At 45.9% G+C, this 17,902-nt stretch overlaps 1 protein-coding gene and 1 pseudogene across 1 annotated transcript; one reads left to right on the top strand and one right to left on the bottom strand.

The window, feature by feature from the left end:
• Nucleotides 1-202: 202 nt before the first annotated feature.
• LOC139831421 (protein ALP1-like) lies at nucleotides 203-7,915 on the bottom strand (annotated as a pseudogene).
• Nucleotides 7,916-15,966: 8,051 nt separating this feature from the next.
• Nucleotides 15,967-17,902, top strand: LOC127298815 (uncharacterized). The gene is made up of 3 exons (XM_051328677.2): nucleotides 15,967-16,137; nucleotides 16,519-16,739; nucleotides 16,829-17,902. Exons 2-3 carry the CDS (start codon nucleotides 16,575-16,577, stop codon nucleotides 17,192-17,194), a joined length of 531 nt encoding a protein of 176 aa, XP_051184637.1. The 5' UTR covers nucleotides 15,967-16,137; nucleotides 16,519-16,574; the 3' UTR covers nucleotides 17,195-17,902.

Here is a 17,902-nt window from a genome sequence, read left to right as displayed (position 1 = left end):
GAATGGTAGTTCATAACACGATGCTCCCTAACTACTACGAATTGCAGTTTATCATAATGGGATCGTTCAACATACGGGGATCGAAAATGGGTTCGAGAAACAGGGGATCATAGGGGTTCTTCTTCTTCATTTCGTCTTCACTTCTTCTTCACTTCTTCTTCTTCTTCACTTCCTTTCAGATGGTGGTGTTGCATCTGGCTTCTCACATTGCATCTGCCCACTCTTACCTCTTCACCTTCCAGGCATTATTGTCGCCCGCGTCCACGCCATGGCCGGTCTCTACTTCATGAAAAGTGACAACCTCTTCGAAGAACTCATCCTCGCCCCAACCTAGAATCCAATTGAAGAATGTAGCAAGCAAGGACCAGCTTTACCTGAGTGTTAAACGTGTGGAACGGTTTCTTATCAAGGACCTTGAACCTGTTCTTCAATGCAGCAAATGCCCTCTCAATGGTGACTCTAAGACTTGAGTGTATGAGATTGAAGAACTCTCTCGCATTCACAGGTCGGTGCTTCACAGAGAACTCGTTGAGGCGGTACCTTGTTTTCCTGAAGGGAGGTGAAATTCCAGATCGGCATGCATATCCAACATCTCCAAGGTAGAACTTACCGTCAGGGATTTGCAACCCATCAGGCCTTGACAAGTTGTCGGCTAGGATGCTGGCATCATGAGCTGAACCCTCCCACCCAGCAAGCACATAGGTGAACCTCATATCGAAATCCACAACTGCTAGCACGTTATGGCTGGTGTAGTGCTTCCTCCATGGAATGCTGCAGATATTGATCTCGGTACCTTTGCAGTGATATGAGTACCATCAATAGCCCCAATGCAACCCTGTAAAAAAATTAGCACACAATCATGTTTCTGACAGTACCACATATCTGATAGGTAGAAGGAACATGATTTTGTACTCACCCTGAAATAGGGGAACCACACGTAGCTACTCTTGATCTTGGTTGGTGTGTTCTGATACGTCTCCGACGTATCGATAATTTCTTATGTTCCATGCCACATTATTGATGTTATCTACATGTTTTATGCACACTTTATGTCATATTCGTGCATTTTCTGGAACTAACCTATTAACAAGATGCCGAAGTGTCAGTTCCTGTTTTCTGCTGTTTTTGGTTTCAGAAATCCTAGTAACGAAATATTCTCGGAATCGGACGAAATCAACGCCAAAGATCTTAGAATCCCCGGAAGCATCCAGAACACACCAGAGAGGTCGAGGGGGCCACAGGCCCACCAAACTACAGCTGGCGCGGCCAGAGGGGGCGCGCCGCCCTATAGTTTGGCCCCCTGTCGGCCCTCTGCGCCGCCTCTTCGCCTATATAAAGCCCCCGGATCGTAAACCCCGATGCGTTCGACGAAAACCACAGAAACCTTCCAGAGCCGCCGCCATCGCGAGGCCAAGATGCGGGGACAGAGTCTCTGTTCCGCACGCTGCCGAACGGGGAAGTGCCGGAAGGCTTCTCCATCGACACCGCTGCCATCTCCACCGCCATCTTCATCACCGCTGCTACTCCCATGAGGAGGGAGTAGTTCTCCATCGAGGCTCAGGGCTGTACCGGTAGCTATGTGGTTAATCTCTCTCCATGTACTTCAATACAATGATCTCATGAGCTGCTTTACATGATTGAGATTCATATGAGTTTTGTATCACAATTCATCTATGTGCTACTCTAGTGATGTTATTAAAGTAGTTCTATTCCTCCTGCACGTGTGTAAAGGTGACTAGTGTGTGCACCGTGTGGTTCTTGTCGTAGGCTATGATCATGATCTCTTGTAGATTGTGGAGTTAATTATCATTATGATGGTATTGATGTGATCTATCTGGTTATATTGATCTATCTTACACTATAAGGTTACTTAAACATGAGCATTATTGTGGAGCTTGTTAACTCCGGCATTGAGGGTTCGTGTAATCCTACGCAATGTGTTCATCATCCAACAAAAGTGTAGAGTATGCATTTATCTATTCTATTATGTGATCAATGTTGAGAGTGTCCACTAGTGAAAGTGTAATCCCTAGGCCTTGCTCCTAAATACTGCTGAGTTACTACTGCTTGTTTACTGTTTTACTGTGTTACTACTGCTGCAATACTACCACCATCAACTACACGCCAAAGAAGCTATTTTTACGCACCGTTGCTACCGCTCATATATATTCATACCACCTGTATTTCACTATCTCTTCGCCGAACTAGTGCACCTATTAGGTGTGTTGGGGACACAAGAGACTTCTTGCTTTGTGGTTGCAGGGGTTGCATGAGAGGGATATCTTTGACCTCTTCCTCCCTGAGTTCGTTAAACCTTGGGTATCCACTTAAGGGAAAACTTTCTGCTGTTCTACAAACCTCTCGCTCTTGGAGGCCCAACACTGTCTACAGGAAAGGAGGGGAACGTAGACATCAAGCACTTTTAAGCGCCGTTGCCGGGGAGGAAAGGTAAAAGGCACTCATACTTCGGTTTCAGGTAAAGTACTTTTCTGGCGCCATTGTGTTTGTGCTCGAAGCTATTTCCTTTAGATCCTGCAATTGCAACTTTTTGTTTCTTGTTTACACTAGTTAGGCATAATGGAAAACATCTGTGAGCTCTTTGTACTATTTCCTGAGTCAAGACATGAATGGTTTAATGCGAAAATTAAAAAACCCATGGAATCTTATTTGCATGCTAGTAGCAATGATATTAGTATGAACGCTTTGAACACCATTGTTGCTAATGATATGGAAAATTCTAAGCTTGGGGAAGCTGGCTTTGATGAGCATGATATTTTTAGTCCCCCAAGCATTGAGGAGAAAATTTTCTTTGATGATACTTTGCCTCCTATTTATGATGATTATAATGATAGTGGTCTTTTGGTGCCACCTACTATGGAGAGTAAATTTTGTTGTGATTATACTATGCCCCCTACACTTGATGAGAATAATAATGATAGCTACTTTGTTGAATTTGCTCCCACTACAACTAATAAAATTGATTATGCCTATGTGGAGAGTAATAATTTTATGCATGAGACTCATGATAAGAATGCTTTATGTGGTAGTTATATTGTTGAGTTTGCTAATGTTACTACTGAAAGTTATTATGAGAGAGGAAAATATGGTTGTAGAAATTTTCATGTTACTAAAACACCTCTCTATGTGCTGAAATTTTTGAAGCTACACTTGTTTTATCTTCCTATGCTTGTTACTTTGCTCTTCATGAACTTGTTTATTTACAAGATTCCTTTGCATAGGAAGCATGTTAGACTTAAATGTGTTTTGAATTTGCCTCTTGATGCTCTCTTTTGCTTCAAATACTATTTCTTATGAGTGCATCATTAAAACTGCTGAGCCCATCTTAATGGCTATAAAGAAAGAACTTCTTGGGAGATAACCCATGTGTTATTTTGCTACAGTACTTTGTTTTATATTTGTGTCTTGGAAGTTGTTTACTACTGTAGCAACCTCTCCTTATCTTAGTTTTGTGTTTTGTTGTGCCAAGTGAAGCCTCTAATCGAAGGTTGATACTAGATTTGGATTTCTGCGCAGAAACAGATTTCTATCTGTCACGAATCTGGGATTTTCTCTCTGTAGAAAAATCAGAAAAATATGCCAATTTACGTGCATGTTCCTCAGATATGTACGCAACTTTCATTAGTTTTGAGTTTTCTGATCTGAGCAACGGAAGTATTTATTAGAAATTCGTCTTTACGGACTGTTCTGTTTTGACAGATTCTGCCTTTTATTTCGCATTGTTTCTTTCGCTGTGTTGGGTGGATTTCTTTGTTCCATTACCTTCCAGTAGCTTTGAGCAATGTCCAGAAGTGTTAAGAATGATTGTGTCACCTCTGAACATGTGAGTTTTTGATTATGTACTAACCCCTCTAATGAAGATTATGAGAAGTTTGGTGTGAAGGAAGTTTTCAAGGGTCAAGAGAGGAGGATGATATACTATGATCAAGAAGAGTGAAAGCTCTAAGCTTGGGGATGCCCCGGTGGTTCACCCCTGCATATATCAAGAAGACTCAAGCGTCTAAGCTTGGGGATGCCCAAGGCATCCCCTTCTTCATCGACAAATTATCAGGTTCCTTCTCTTGAAACTATATTTTTATTCGGTCACATCTTATGTGCTTTACTTGGAGCGTCTGTATGTTTCTTGTTTTTGTTTTTGTTTGAATAAATGCTTGTGTGGGAGAGAGACACGCTTCGCTGGTTCGTATGAACACATGTGTTCTTAGCTCATAATATTCATTACGAAGGTTGAAACTGCTTCGTTAATTGTTATATGGTTGGAATTGGAAAATGCTACATGTAGTAATTGCTATAATGTTTTGGGTAATGTGATACTTGGCAATTGTTGTGCTCATGATTAAGCTCTTGCATCATATGCTTTGCACCCATTAATGAAGAAATACATAGAGCATGCTAAAATTTGGTTTGCATATTTGGTTTCTCTAAGGTCTAGATAATTTCTAGTATTGAGTTTGAACAACAAGGAAGACGGTGTAGAGTCTTATAATGTTTTCAATATGTCTTTTATGTGAGTTTTGCTGCACCGGTTCATCCTTGTGTTTGTTTCAAATAAGCCTTGCTAGCCTAAACCTTGTATCGAGAGGGAATACTTCTCATGCATCCAAAATACTTGAGCCAACCACTATGCCATTTGTGTCCACCATACCTACCTACTACATGGTATTTTCCGCCATTCCAAAGTAAATTGCTTGAGTGCTACCTTTAAAATTTCATCATTCACCTTTGCAATATATAGCTCATGGGACAAATAGCTTAAAAACTATTGTGGTATTGAATATGTAATTATGCACTTTATCTCTTATTAAGTTGCTTATTGTGCGATAACCATGTTCACTGGGGACGCCATCAACTATTCATTGTTGAATTTCATGTGAGTTGCTATGCATGTTCGTCTTGTCTGAAGTAAGAGCGATCTACCACCCTATGGTTAAGCATGCATATTGTTAGAGAAGAACATTGGGCCGCTAACTAAAGCCATGATCCATGGTGGAAGTTTCAGTTTTGGACATATATCCTCAATCTCAAATGAGAAAATTATTAATTGTTGTTACATGCTTATGCATAAAAGAGGAGTCCATTATCTGTTGTCTATGTTGTCCCGGTATGGATGTCTAAGTTGAAGAATAATCAATAGCGAGAAATCCAATGCGAGCTTTCTCCTTAGACCTTTGTACAGGCGGCATAGAGGTACCCCTTTGTGACACTTGGTAAAAACAGTGCATTGTGATGATCCGGTAGTCCAAGCTAATTAGGACAAGGTGCGGGCACTATTAGTACACTATGCATGAGGCTTGCAACTTATAAGATATAATTTACATGATGCATATGCTTTATTACTACCGTTGACAAAATTGTTTCATGTTTTCAAAATCAAAGCTCTAGCACAAATATAGCAATCGATGCTTTTCCTCTATGGAGGACCATTCTTCTACTTTTCAATGATTGAGTCAGTTCACCTATTTCTCTCCACCTCAAGAAGCAAACACTTGTGTGAACTGTGCATTGATTCCTACATACTTGCTTATTGCACTTATTATGTTACTCTATGTTGACAATATCCATGAGATATACATGTTACAAGTTGAAAGCAACCGCTGAAACTTAATCTTCTTTTGTGTTGCTTCAATGCCTTTACTTTGAATTATTGCTTTATGAGTTAACTCTTATGCAAGACTTATTGATGCTTGTCTTGAAGTGTTATTCATGAAAAGTCTTTACTTTATGATTCAGTTGTTTACTCATGTCATTACCATTGTTTTGATCGCTGCATTCACTACATATGCTTTACAAATAGTATGATCAAGTTTATGATGGCATGTCACTCCAGAAATTATCTGTGTTATCGTTTTACCTGCTCGGGACGAGCAGAACTAAGCTTGGGGATGCTGATACGTCTCCGACGTATCGATAATTTCTTATGTTCCATGCCACATTATTGATGTTATCTACATGTTTTATGCACACTTTATGTCATATTCGTGCATTTTCTCGGAACTAACCTATTAACAAGATGCCGAAGTGCAGTTCCTGTTTTCTGCTGTTTTTGGTTTCGTAAATCCTAGTAACGAAATATTCTCGGAATCGGACGAAATCAACGCCAAAGATCTTAGAATCCCGGAAGCATCCAGAACACACCAGAGAGGTCGAGGGGGCCACAGGCCCACCAAACTCTGGCTGGCGCGGCCAGAGGGCCGCGCCGCCTATAGTTTGGCCCCCTGTCAGCCCCCTCTGCGCCGCCTCTTCGCCTATATAAAGCCCTGGATCGAAACCCCGATGCGTTCGACGAAAACCACAGAAACCTTCCAGAGCCGCCGCCATCGCGAGGCCAAGATCCGGGGACAGAGTCTCTGTTCCCGCACGCTGTCGAACGGGGAAGTGCCCCGAAGGCTTCTCCATCGACACCGCTGCCATCTCCACCGCCATCTTCATCACCGCTGCTACTCCCATGAGGAGGGAGTAGTTCTCCATCGAGGCTCGGGCTGCACCGGTAGCTATGTGGTTAATCTCTCTCCATGTACTTCACTACAAAGATCTCAGGAGCTGCTGTACATGAGTGAGATTCATATGAGTTTTGTATCACAATTCATCTAAGTGCTACTCTACTGATGTTATTAAAGAAGTTCTATTCCTCCCCGCACGTGTGTAAAGGTGACTAGTGTGTGCACCGTGTGGTTCTTGTCGTAGGCTATGATCATGATCTCTTGTAGATTGTGGAGTTAATTATCATTATGATGGTATTGATGTGATCTATCTGGTTATATTGATCTATCTTACACTATAAGGTTACTTAAACATGAGCATTATTGTGGAGCTTGTTAACTCCGGCATTGAGGGTTCGTGTAATCCTACGCAATGTGTTCATCATCCAACAAAAGTGTAGAGTATGCATTTATCTATTCTGTTATGTGATCAATGTTGAGAGTGTCCACTAGTGAAAGTGTAATCCCTAGGCCTTGCTCCTAAATACTGCTGAGTTACTACTGCTTGTTTCTTCGTTTCTTGTGTTACTACTCGCAATACTACCACCATCAACTACACGCCAGCAAGCTATTTTCTGGCACCGTTGCTACTGCTCATATATATTCATACCACCTGTATTTCACTATCTCTTCGCCGAACTAGTGCACCTATTAGGTGTGTTGGGGACACAAGAGACTTCTTGCTTTGTGGTTGCAGGGTTGCATGAGAGGGATATCTTTGACCTCTTCCTCCCTGAGTTCGATAAACCTTGGGTATCCACTTAAGGGAAAACTTGCTGCTGTTCTACAAACCTCTGCTCTTGGAGGCCCAACACTGTCTACAGGAAAGGAGGGGGAACGTAGACATCATGTTCATTGATGCTGGCTTGATCATTTCACCTCTGAGCTCCCCAATTGCGTACAACACCTGCTGGAAGTAGCGAGAGATAGTCTCCATGGATCGCCTGAATGTGTTATGGATGACTCTGAACCTATGGTTATGACCGACAACATGAAGAAACATTGCGACTTGTTCTTCCACAGTTGTGTGGATACTATCAGTCAACACTCCTCTACCCCTGAACGTTTTCACAAGTGCATAGAAAGGGGCTATTCTCATCCGTAGCATCTAGATAGCCTCTACGTCCTTGCAGTTGTAGGTGTTGTTTAGGTTGGCAATCCTCTCATGATCTCATTGTAACATAGGACCGTAAGTCACACGAGGAAAAGTAGCATGCCTAACTGCTCTCTTGTGCACCATCAGGATACAGGCTTGTATGCAAATGATGAGTGCTGCAACATGATGCACAAGCTGGAGCTGGTCGCTCTACTCAAATACGATCTATGCATTACGAACGGTCTTATCAAACTCAACTAGTTCTACCAAAAAGAATCTAACACTACAGTAGAGCAGAGGAGTTTCCCCTTACCTCCAGCATGGCGGACGAAGGACACGGCCGAAAGCCGCCGCATATGTGTGCAGGCTCCGCCGCGGCTGGAGAAGAGGACCCTGGTCCGGCGCCGGAGACTGAAGGGAGATGCGCTGCCAGATCTGGGTCGCCGCCGCCGGTGCGAAATTTGGGGGAAGGGAAAATTTTGGGAGGGGGCTAATGGAGAGGGTAACCGAAGAGGGAGGTTACCCCTACCTTTGTCGCGCAACGCCGCTGGGATTTCGGCTTCTCCCGCCATGCCGAGGCGGAGATCCCGTGCGATCGGTGTTGTCGATTTTCATCTCGCTAGGGCCTGGCCCTGGAGAAACTGTCAAACCAGGCGTTCCTTCGGGGCCTGTCACAGGGGTGCTTTAAAACTCGTGCTATGCAAGAACGCGAGTGCGCTAGGGGAACCAAACGGCCCGAAAAATGTTGGGCCGATGCGAGCCAAGGGGCGCCCAAGCAACAAAACGCGCCCCTAGCTTCTTGCATGGACGTCGGATGAAGCTGAAAACAGCGTGCGCCAACGTTATCCGCTGCATAGAGAAAATTAACACCAATTTCGTTCCTCTACCCATCTTCTCAACTAGATCGCAATTGGCACCACAACTCCCATCCGCCTACGCCATTTCCTAGTGTTGAAAAGGGGCGGGCCACCGAGCAAACACATCCCCGACCTACCTCGCCGTCCATCGATCCTAGTTATGTCGTCTAGAGGCCCCCGCCAACAGTTCTAAGGTGGTGCTAGCGGCGGCGGTTTCCCCTTCCCCCGCGTGTTTGGATAGCTCGACAGGGCGGGTCCCGTCCTTGCGGTGGTGAGGCTCACCAACTCCATCTCGGGATGCGCCGCTCTTGCCGTTGGGGACCGTGTGGGCGGCAGTCGCGACGTGGCGGTGGTGTCATGCGTGATGCTACTAGGCCACCAGCGGTCGCGGTTTTGGGCCGCCTAGGGTTCAGCCAGATCTGGACCTATCACGGATCCCGTCGTGGTCACGACGAGGTGGGCGCTCTCGCCGGGGTCATCGGGGTGGTGCCCTGATCGCCAGATCTGGGCTCACGGGCCTAGAGTTGGGTGGGGCGGGCCTGGTGGTTCCTATTGCCCATGTATCCTTGTTCATGTTCATTTCGTGCTGGTTGTAGTCGAACGACAGCGATGGTCGGCCGTGGGTGGTGTGCGGGTTGGTGAAGAAGAGGAGGTGGGGTCGAAGCTCGAAGTTGGAGGAGGGCCGACCACCGACGGCCTGCAACAGCAGCTAATCGTAGGCGCGAGCGGCGACGCGAGCGGAAGCACATCCGTCCTGGGCGAGTCGAGACAACTACTAGCTAGGGGGATCCGGATCCATCAGAAGAGCGGAGGTGGTGCGATGGTGGTGGTCGACGTTGGAGGTGGAGGATGGCGGGGTGGCGGTGCGCGTCTCCTTTACCATCGAACGTGCATGCGTGAGCAAGGAATTTTGGAATCGCGTGCATGAGCAGGGGATTGGGGGGTAGTGGATGGCTCCCGAGCCAAAGAGCCGAGCCTCGAGCCCACTTTTCCATTCACAAATTGCAACAAGCCGAGCTTGACTCGGCTCGAATTTCTGCGAGCCTTGTCGAGGCCTTGTCGAGCCGAGCCTCGAGCCGGCTCGGCTCGGCTCGATTCCACCCCTAGTTCCATTGCAACTGGGTATATGTTCATCTAGGACTAACAAAAAAAATCTTCTAGTGTTTCTGGCGCCGTATATTAAGTGTTAATCATACTATCTTTAGTGGGACAGAGAAGTCAGCTAGATTTTCTTCCTTCTGCATATCAACAAACTTGATATGGCTAGGCTATTTTTCGGTTGCTTCACAATAGTCTGGGATGCATGGACTCCATCTCCTTATCCTTGCTCGATGAAGGGTTCCTTACCGTCTATGTGGATTGTCCATAACATATCATGGGTAAAGCTGCACGTTACGGGAGAACTCTACCAGAGATATGTGAAAGGATACGGATGTCGCCTAGAGGGGGGTGAATAGATGGTTTAAAACTTTTATGATATGGGCTTAACAAATGCAGAATAAAACTAGTGTTTACTTTGTCACTCCCAAAGCTTATATACTATGGTTCACCTATGTGCACCAACAACTTATGCTAAGAAATACAAGCAACTATGTGATAGCAACATATATAACTTCAAGCACGATGGCTTTCACAAAGTAAAGTGCATAAGTAAAGAGCTCGGGTATAGAGATAACCGAGGCACGCGGGGGACGATGATTTATCCCGAAGTTCACACTCTTGCAAGTGCTAATCTTCGTTGGAGAGGTGCGGTGACTTAGCTCTCCCGAACGCCACAAATGGCCTCACCATGAGGTGTGGTTGCTCGATGCACACCAACGCCACAAAGGCCTCACCCTAAGATGCGGGAGTCACACCACACACCGAGCCCCACGAAGGCGCCTCACCTTATTCTTCGGTGACCCTCGCCATAAAGGCCTAGGTCACGGTTCCATTAAGGGATTTCCTTTGAGGTGGAAACCGAGCCTTACACAAATTTTGGGGCACACATCCACAACTTAATTGGAGGCTCCCAACAAATCTCCACAAAGGCCTAGAATCCGTCTGGGGTTCCACCACGAATCTTCGTGGAAAGCTCAAACCGATGCGCCAACTGCAATGGCAAGTTCCTCACTCTCAAATTCCACCAAAGCTACAAAAGCTATTGGGGGAATAAGAGAGGGAGAACAAAGGAAATTCACTAAGAACTCCAAGATCAATATATAGAGGATTCCACTCACAAAGAGAGGAATTTGATTGGTAGAAATGTAGATCTAGATCTCCTCTTCCTTTTCCCTCAAAAAGATTCAAGAAGCATAGGAGGAGTAGAGGGATATGGCAAGCTCTCAAGGTCAACAATGGTGGAGAGCAAATGGGGGAAGAGGTAACCAGCCCAAGGAGGAAGAAGGGGGTCTTATATACCCCCTCCCAATGAAATATGACCGTTTGGGACCTCTCGGAATGGATTATCCGCCCCCGGGCTTTGAAAATCGCCCTGGACTTGGGCCGGATATTTGGCCGGATATTTTGTATTCTGGACGGTTTGCCCCCCCCCCCCCCCCCCAAAAAAACAACCGGCAAAAACATCAAACTAAAACGGGCATAACTTTAGCATCAAGACTCCGATTTTGATGATTTTGGGCTCGTTTTGAAGCTAGGAACAAGCTCTACAAGATCATGCAGGGAACCATAGTACAACAAGGTAGGATATAAATAAATGATGAAATGTTTGACCTATCTAAAAAATACATACCGATAAAACCTGCAATCTTAAAAATGCAACAAGTTGGCCGTGCAAAAACCATTCTCGATGAACTAGAGCTTGTTATGAGAATAAGTGCAAGCTCTAAAACATCACATGAATAAGATCCAAATAACAACCAAGAAAGATGATGCAAGGATGCAAAGGTTTGAGCTCTCCGAAGGATACAATCGAGTTACTCACTCGAGAGCCATATGTTGATAGTACGACAACTAAACTATAAACTGTTCTCCAACTACACCATGAGACCGGTGAGAAAGAACCCTATCAAGAGCAAACCTTAATCTTGCGCATTCCACTTGAGCTCGATGATGACGGTCTTGACCGCAACAAGATGGAACGCCTTTCTTGATTGTACTTGCTTGATGAAGTCATGTGAATTGCTCCCCCATATATACTCCACTATGGGAGAGCTTCTTCTTCAGCGCATCTTCACATATCCATGGTCACCATATGGATGGAAAGATTCAAGCAAATGATCTCTTCGAGATGGCTCATCTTGAACTTGCACTTCATTTCTTCATTCTTCATCGTTGATGTCTTGAAGTTAAACTTGAGGGCTCACTTCATCTTCAAGACATACTCGACACTTGATCTTCTTCATTTGCTTCTTATTGCAATCTTGAAACCAACATATGGTTGAACCATTGCCTATGGACAACTCCTACAAATATAACTCAATGCAAACATTAGTTCATAAGGATTGTCATTCATTACCAAAACCACACATGGGGGGCTCCATGCACTTTCAATATGTGAGTGGGAAGGAAAGATGGGTATGTGGGGTCTTGGAGAAGGATAGTGATTGGCCTAGATCTTATAGTGGGCCTCACACCAAGAAAATATGGACGGGAAAGTACGCGCGGTTGGTATCAACGATAAGAATCTCTTATAGTTAAAGTAACACACCTATGCAGAATGTATTGAATTGTGGTTTGTCACCCCCGGTTACGGGAAGGAACTATGAACGCGACATGAAAGAAACTCCATGAACTTCTGGCCAACCTGTAAATACGAACGAAAATAGTTTTTTAGAATAAAAGAAATATTTTTATTTTTATTTTGAGTTATTATATTTTACTATTTGTACCGAGTTATTTGTATTGCTTGTGTTTAGCACATCATACTTATGAAGGAGAATAAACAAGTGAATGGGGTGTTGGATATAATACATGAAACCAAGTCTATACTCTTAGGCAACCCTAAATTTTGGACCCAAGTGATGCAAATATACATCACAAGCAGGTGATGCAAAACAAATTTTCGTCGCGCGCAAGACCCAAACCGCCAGGCTGAACGTTTCCGCCCTCGCGTGCCCCCACCCTCTAGATTTGATCGGCACCAACCAGCGGACCGCCATGGCCTCCACCGATGGAGCCCACGCCACTTTCCGTGGGGAGGAGAAAGTAGATGGCAATGTCCCATGGGAAGTGGCTATGCTTTCGAACTAGTTCATATATTTGTGTGATCTATGCTTTGAACAATGCATTGAGATGTTGATTTTGAGTTCAATTATGTTACAATTTGAACTATGCTATGTTATTCTATGTTGGATTTGAATTTGATGTGTATGTGTAATGATCTAGTACGGTGTGTGTTGTTTGATATATTTGTGCTCTTTCATAGTCAAAATCATGAAGTGTTGGACGACAACCACACTATATTTCACATCATTTAGTATAGCATAGCTGGCATATCTATATTAACTTGAAAACCCAAAACTGAAGAGGCGGTGTAAGTAAAACCCACCTTTTTGGTGATGTAAAAATTATAGGGCATCTATATTTGGATGCTCTATTTTACATTAGCTATTGGAGATGCTCTTATATTCGTGCAATCTATAAGATCATATTATACAATTTATATTCATCCTATTTTTAGGATTGGCACATACGTTTTTTTTTGGACTTACATAGAAATTTCGAGTCATCAATGAATCAACTTAGCAATTGTACAAGGCACCTGCCTAGCCCAAAACTTCCCTGACTTGAACTCTTGCTAAATTTGTTAAAGCTTTCAAGAGAGTGCACGCAGAAAGAAAGTAGTTGAGCTCAGCTCAGAGCATCTCCAGCCGCGTCCCCCAAACCGTCCCCCAAAGCGCGCCGGATCGAGCGTTTGGGGGACGTGTTTTGTTCGTGCCGTCTTTGGGGGACGTCGCTCCCCAGCCGCGTCCCCCAAACGCCGCCCCCAAACATTTAAATTACTTTTTTAACACATAAACCATTTATCAAATGTAGCATATGAATAAAAATGTTTGCGAGGATTGTTTTCAAATTAAATTACAACAAACAATAAAACAAGTAATCAAATATAATAAATAGGGCTAGATGCTACATCAAGGTGCCACAGTATTTCCTTTGATCCTCCACAAATGCTCAACGAGATCAGCTTGAAGTTGCTCATGCACATTGCTGTCACGGATCTCTGCGTGCATGGCGAGAAAATCAGCAAAATCTGCAGGCAACTCATGATCAACCTCCGCAAGAGGGCCTTGACACTCATAGGGACCAACATGTGACCTAACATGATTCTTGCGGTCATCCTCGATGATCATGTTGTGCATGATCACACAAGCCTGCATCACCTCCCACATTTGGTCGTGAGACCAGCTTAGAGCAGGGTACCGGACAATGGCAAATTGTGCTTGAAGCACACCAAATGCCCGCTCGACATCCTTCCTACAAGCCTCCTGTCGTGTAGCAAAGTGGGAATTCTTCAGACCTGATGGATTCGAGATTGTTTTGACAAAAGTGGCTCATTTTGGATATATACCATCGGCTAGATAATAGCCTTTGGTATATTGGTGGCCATTGATCTCATAGTTGCATGGTGGAGCATGCCCTTCCACTAGTCTGCTGAACACCGGAGACCGCTGCAACACGTTGATGTCATTGTGTGATCCCGCCATGCCAAAGAAAGAATGCCAAATCCACAGGTCATAATCTGCCACAGCTTCAAGCACCACACTGCAATATCCATGACGGCCTTTGTATATACCTTGCCAAGCAAACGGGCAGTTCTTCCATGCCCAGTGCATGCAATCGATGCTTCCAAGCATTCCAGGAAAATCATCTGGCAGCATTTTGTGCCATGATCCTTGCAGTCTCTTCCGCAGTTGGCCCTCTCAAGTAGTATGTGCCAAACTTTCCCACCACAGCTCGGCAAAACTTGTACATGCACTCAATGGCAGTAGACTCACTCATGCGAAGGTAGTCATCCTGTGTATCGGCAGGTGCTCCGTATGCAAGCATCCTCATGACGGCGGTGCACTTCTGAATCGATGAGAACCCGAGGACGCCTACAGCGTCGAGCTTGAGCTTGAAGTAGGGGTCGAACTCTCGAACGCCGTGGAGGATATTCATGAACAACCCCTTGCTCATCCTGTACCGGCGCCGAAAATTGTCGGCATGTGTTGCCTCGTCGGCGAAGTAGTCGTTGTGCAGCATGGCATGCCCCTCCATCCTCTGCCGGGGCTTGGACTTCCTTCTTCCCGGCCTTGATCCTCATGCGGCGCGGCTCTCTTCCTCTTCTCTCGCCTCGGCGTCAAGCATGTCCTGGAGGGACGCGATGATCGACAAATGCTCCCGCAGTCGTCGTCGAAGGCTTGCTCGTCCTCCGCAGCCAGGGCAACCATCTCATCGTCGCCGTCCATGGCTAAAGCAAAATCAATGGTTAAAATTGCGCCGAGGCGTACGACGCAACAAACGGCGCCAATCGCGCCTACTCCGGGCAAGTCGTCGAGCACCTTCAGTGCGCGGAGGTGGGGCGGATTTGACGCGCGTTCCGGGACGCGCCGGCGACGCGCGGCGGCGCGGCGCCACGATCGGGCGGAGTCCCGCGACAACGGTGTCGATCGACGCCCAAACGGCCGGGAAATCCAGCGGCGGCGGTGGGGTGGGAAGGAAGGAGCGACGAGAAAAGAGGCGCGGGAAGGAAGGAGCGACGAGAAAAGAGGCGCGAACCAACGGTTTATGCAAATAGTTGCCGACATGTGGGAGCCCGCCTCGCTTTTCGTTGTGTCCGGCGTCCCCGGTGCGTCCCCTGTGGGACGGGGACGGGCTCGGGGCGCCAGACACCGTATCGGGGCGCGCCGGATAAAAATGGGCTTTGGGAGACGCGGCTGGAACGCATTTTCTGTCCGGCGCGCCCCAAATCCCTTTGGGGACGCTTTGGGGGACGCGACCTGAGATGGTCTCAGGTCCTTCCATCTCATTTGCAGGACTCAAAGAGAGAAAATAAACTACCAAATCTTGCAATTGCTCAACAGTACATAATCGTAGTAATATGTATAAAGCAGTACTTACAAGTACAAGAGTACTGTACATGAACTGTTCCTGCATGTTCGGATCATTTCAAAATATAATTGGCAGACAAGCCGAATTCTAGATCCAGTACACAAGGAAACAAGGGGTGGTGGAGTGGAGTCCAGCACAAATCAATCAATCAGCACAAACAACAAAGGAAAAATCAGCTACGACAGGTGCCTCTAGGAAGATTTAAAAAAAACAGAAAAGGAATGGCTACCTCCAATCCAAGAAGAAAAAGGTCCATCTTTTCCAATGCTACAATTATGGTAGTAGTTTTGCCGTGCAGGCCAAAATAATTTCGCCACCAGCTTTTCCTCAATCTGTTTCCCATATGCAAAAAATAATAATTATTCTATGTAGGAGTAGTAGTAGTATTATTTTGTAGCACTACTAAATATCGGCATCGTGTGGGTAAGCTGTCCCCGTGTGGTTCCCCATCCACTGCCTATTTAAAGGCGCTCGTCCCCTCCATTCCTTTCCTTCCTCTCCGTGACATACAACCACCGGCTCCTCTCATAATCTTTGAGATTTTCTTTTGTTTTATTTTTCTTTCTTGGTAGGAGTAACAATAGTTTTGGTCCTCCTCCTTTGTCTCGCCCTGTATCTAAGGACACAAATCAATCCAGAGGCAAAGCTTCAGGTAAACATCCTTTCCCCTCTCTGTTGGATGTCGAATGGTTTTTGTCGAGGATTTTTGTTGTGTTGTCTGGGGAAGAGTTGAGGGTGTTGTTGCAGGTAGAAGTATGATGTTTTTCCTGATATGTTGTCTAGGATCTTGGGAGATTGCTCCCTGTTCTTGCAAAAGGAGAATACTTTTGTTTCTGTTGTGTAAATATATGTCTGGATTCCTTTTGTTCTGTGACAAATCTTCTGAAAGCATACACATGCTATAGATTTGTAGAAAGATGCAATTTTTCGGAGGCAGAGCTTTGCGAAAATCTTTCTGATGCATACGGTTTCTACAAATCTGCGTGAAGAATGTTTCTTTGGAAGTGAAACTGAGCAATTTCTCTTCTTGCAGGGTCTGTAAATTTTCCGGATCTAATCTACTAACCACAAAACCAAAAAAAAGGAGCCATGAGCCACTTCGCCCCCGCCATGAAGAGCCCTGTCCCGGTCACAGCCCCCGCCGCCGACGCGAAGAGCCCGCTCTTCTGCCCCAAGCCTCGGCGCCCGGTCGCGCCTCTCCGGTGCCAGCAGAGCGACGCCGGCATGGACCTGCTCGACCTCCTCCTGTCAAAGGTGAGATCTCGTCGCCGCCCCGCCGCAAGATCCATGAGTCTATCTTTTCTCCGACCGGTCGCTGACGTTTATGCTCCGGATCTTGGCAGGGCGAGGAGAGCAGTCTTTCGGCAGCGTCCCCGCAGCCACCGCTGTTCTGCGGCTCGCCGCCGCGGCGGGCGTCGAACCCGGTGGTCAACGATAGCCGGTTCGGGATGGACCTCCCGGGCAGTCCCACGCCGTGGTGGCCGGTCATCTCACCGGCCACGCCGGCGCCAGTGGCGGTCCGCCCAACCTCACGCCCGGCACCGGTGCCGGTCCGCCCTACACCACGCCCGGCGCCTTCGCCCATGGCGTCGCCGCGCTCCGCGACAGGGTGCGCTCGCGTTTTCCAGCCAGCCGTCCGCGTCGAGGGTTTTGACTGCCTCGATGGGGGCCGTAGCGGCCGCGGCCATGGCATCGCCGCCATGGTCTAGATGCACATACAACATCGAATAACCAGGAAATCTTTCTCCCCTCTTCAATAGTGCAAAAGCTTGGAGGGGAGAGAGATGAGAGTGAGGAGATGAGTGAGAGGAATCCAAGTCCTAAAATTTAACCCCAAAAAACCATATAATCCATCAATCCAGTCCTATCCATCCTACAAGTATAATGCTTAGGTAATTTTACCACAAATCTTTTTGTATGTAAATAAACTTCAGGTTCAGGTGCCCTTCATGTAAATTTGGGAGCTCTAGTTTGGGGAAAAGGGGGGTAGAAATTTAGATGGGAGGATCAGGGACAGAGGGCACAAGAAAAACAAAGTTCAGCCCTTTGCCTTTCCTTTGGGATTAGCCATTCAATTAGGTTTGAGGGAGGGAGGGGAGGGTTGGGGATTAGTTAGGTGCCTGTCCTAGTTCATTTGCTATCATGCTTAGTAATTTTGGTTTATGATGGAATTGTTTTTTGTCCATGCAACCAAGAAATCCCAAGGCCAACGCCATAGAGATGTGTACAAAAGAGTGGCTACCAGAAGAGAGAGCAGCAGCTAGGTTTATTTAAGTTGAGTCAATGAGTTGTGTGTGAGAGAAAGAAAGATCCATTTCATGATGTATTTGTGATATCTTTCTCTCTGTAAATGTAATATATCGTGTTCGATTCTCAATGAAGCAACATATGTATGATATCTCATGCCATTATTGTCA

The sequence above is a fragment of the Lolium perenne genome, chromosome 5, assembly GCF_019359855.2.
Source record: "Lolium perenne isolate Kyuss_39 chromosome 5, Kyuss_2.0, whole genome shotgun sequence".
Classification (NCBI taxonomy): domain Eukaryota; kingdom Viridiplantae; phylum Streptophyta; class Magnoliopsida; order Poales; family Poaceae; genus Lolium; species Lolium perenne.
This window is presented reverse-complemented; position numbering and strand designations above follow the sequence as displayed.

Bases quoted from the DNA above. Each gene is read 5' to 3' on its own strand.
- LOC127298815 (XM_051328677.2), top strand. From the start codon at position 16,575: ATGAGCCACTTCGCCCCCGCCATGAAGAGCCCTGTCCCGGTCACAGCC. The intron at 16,740-16,828 runs GTGAGATCTCGT...GGATCTTGGCAG, and splicing joins TCGACCTCCTCCTGTCAAAG to GGCGAGGAGAGCAGTCTTTC.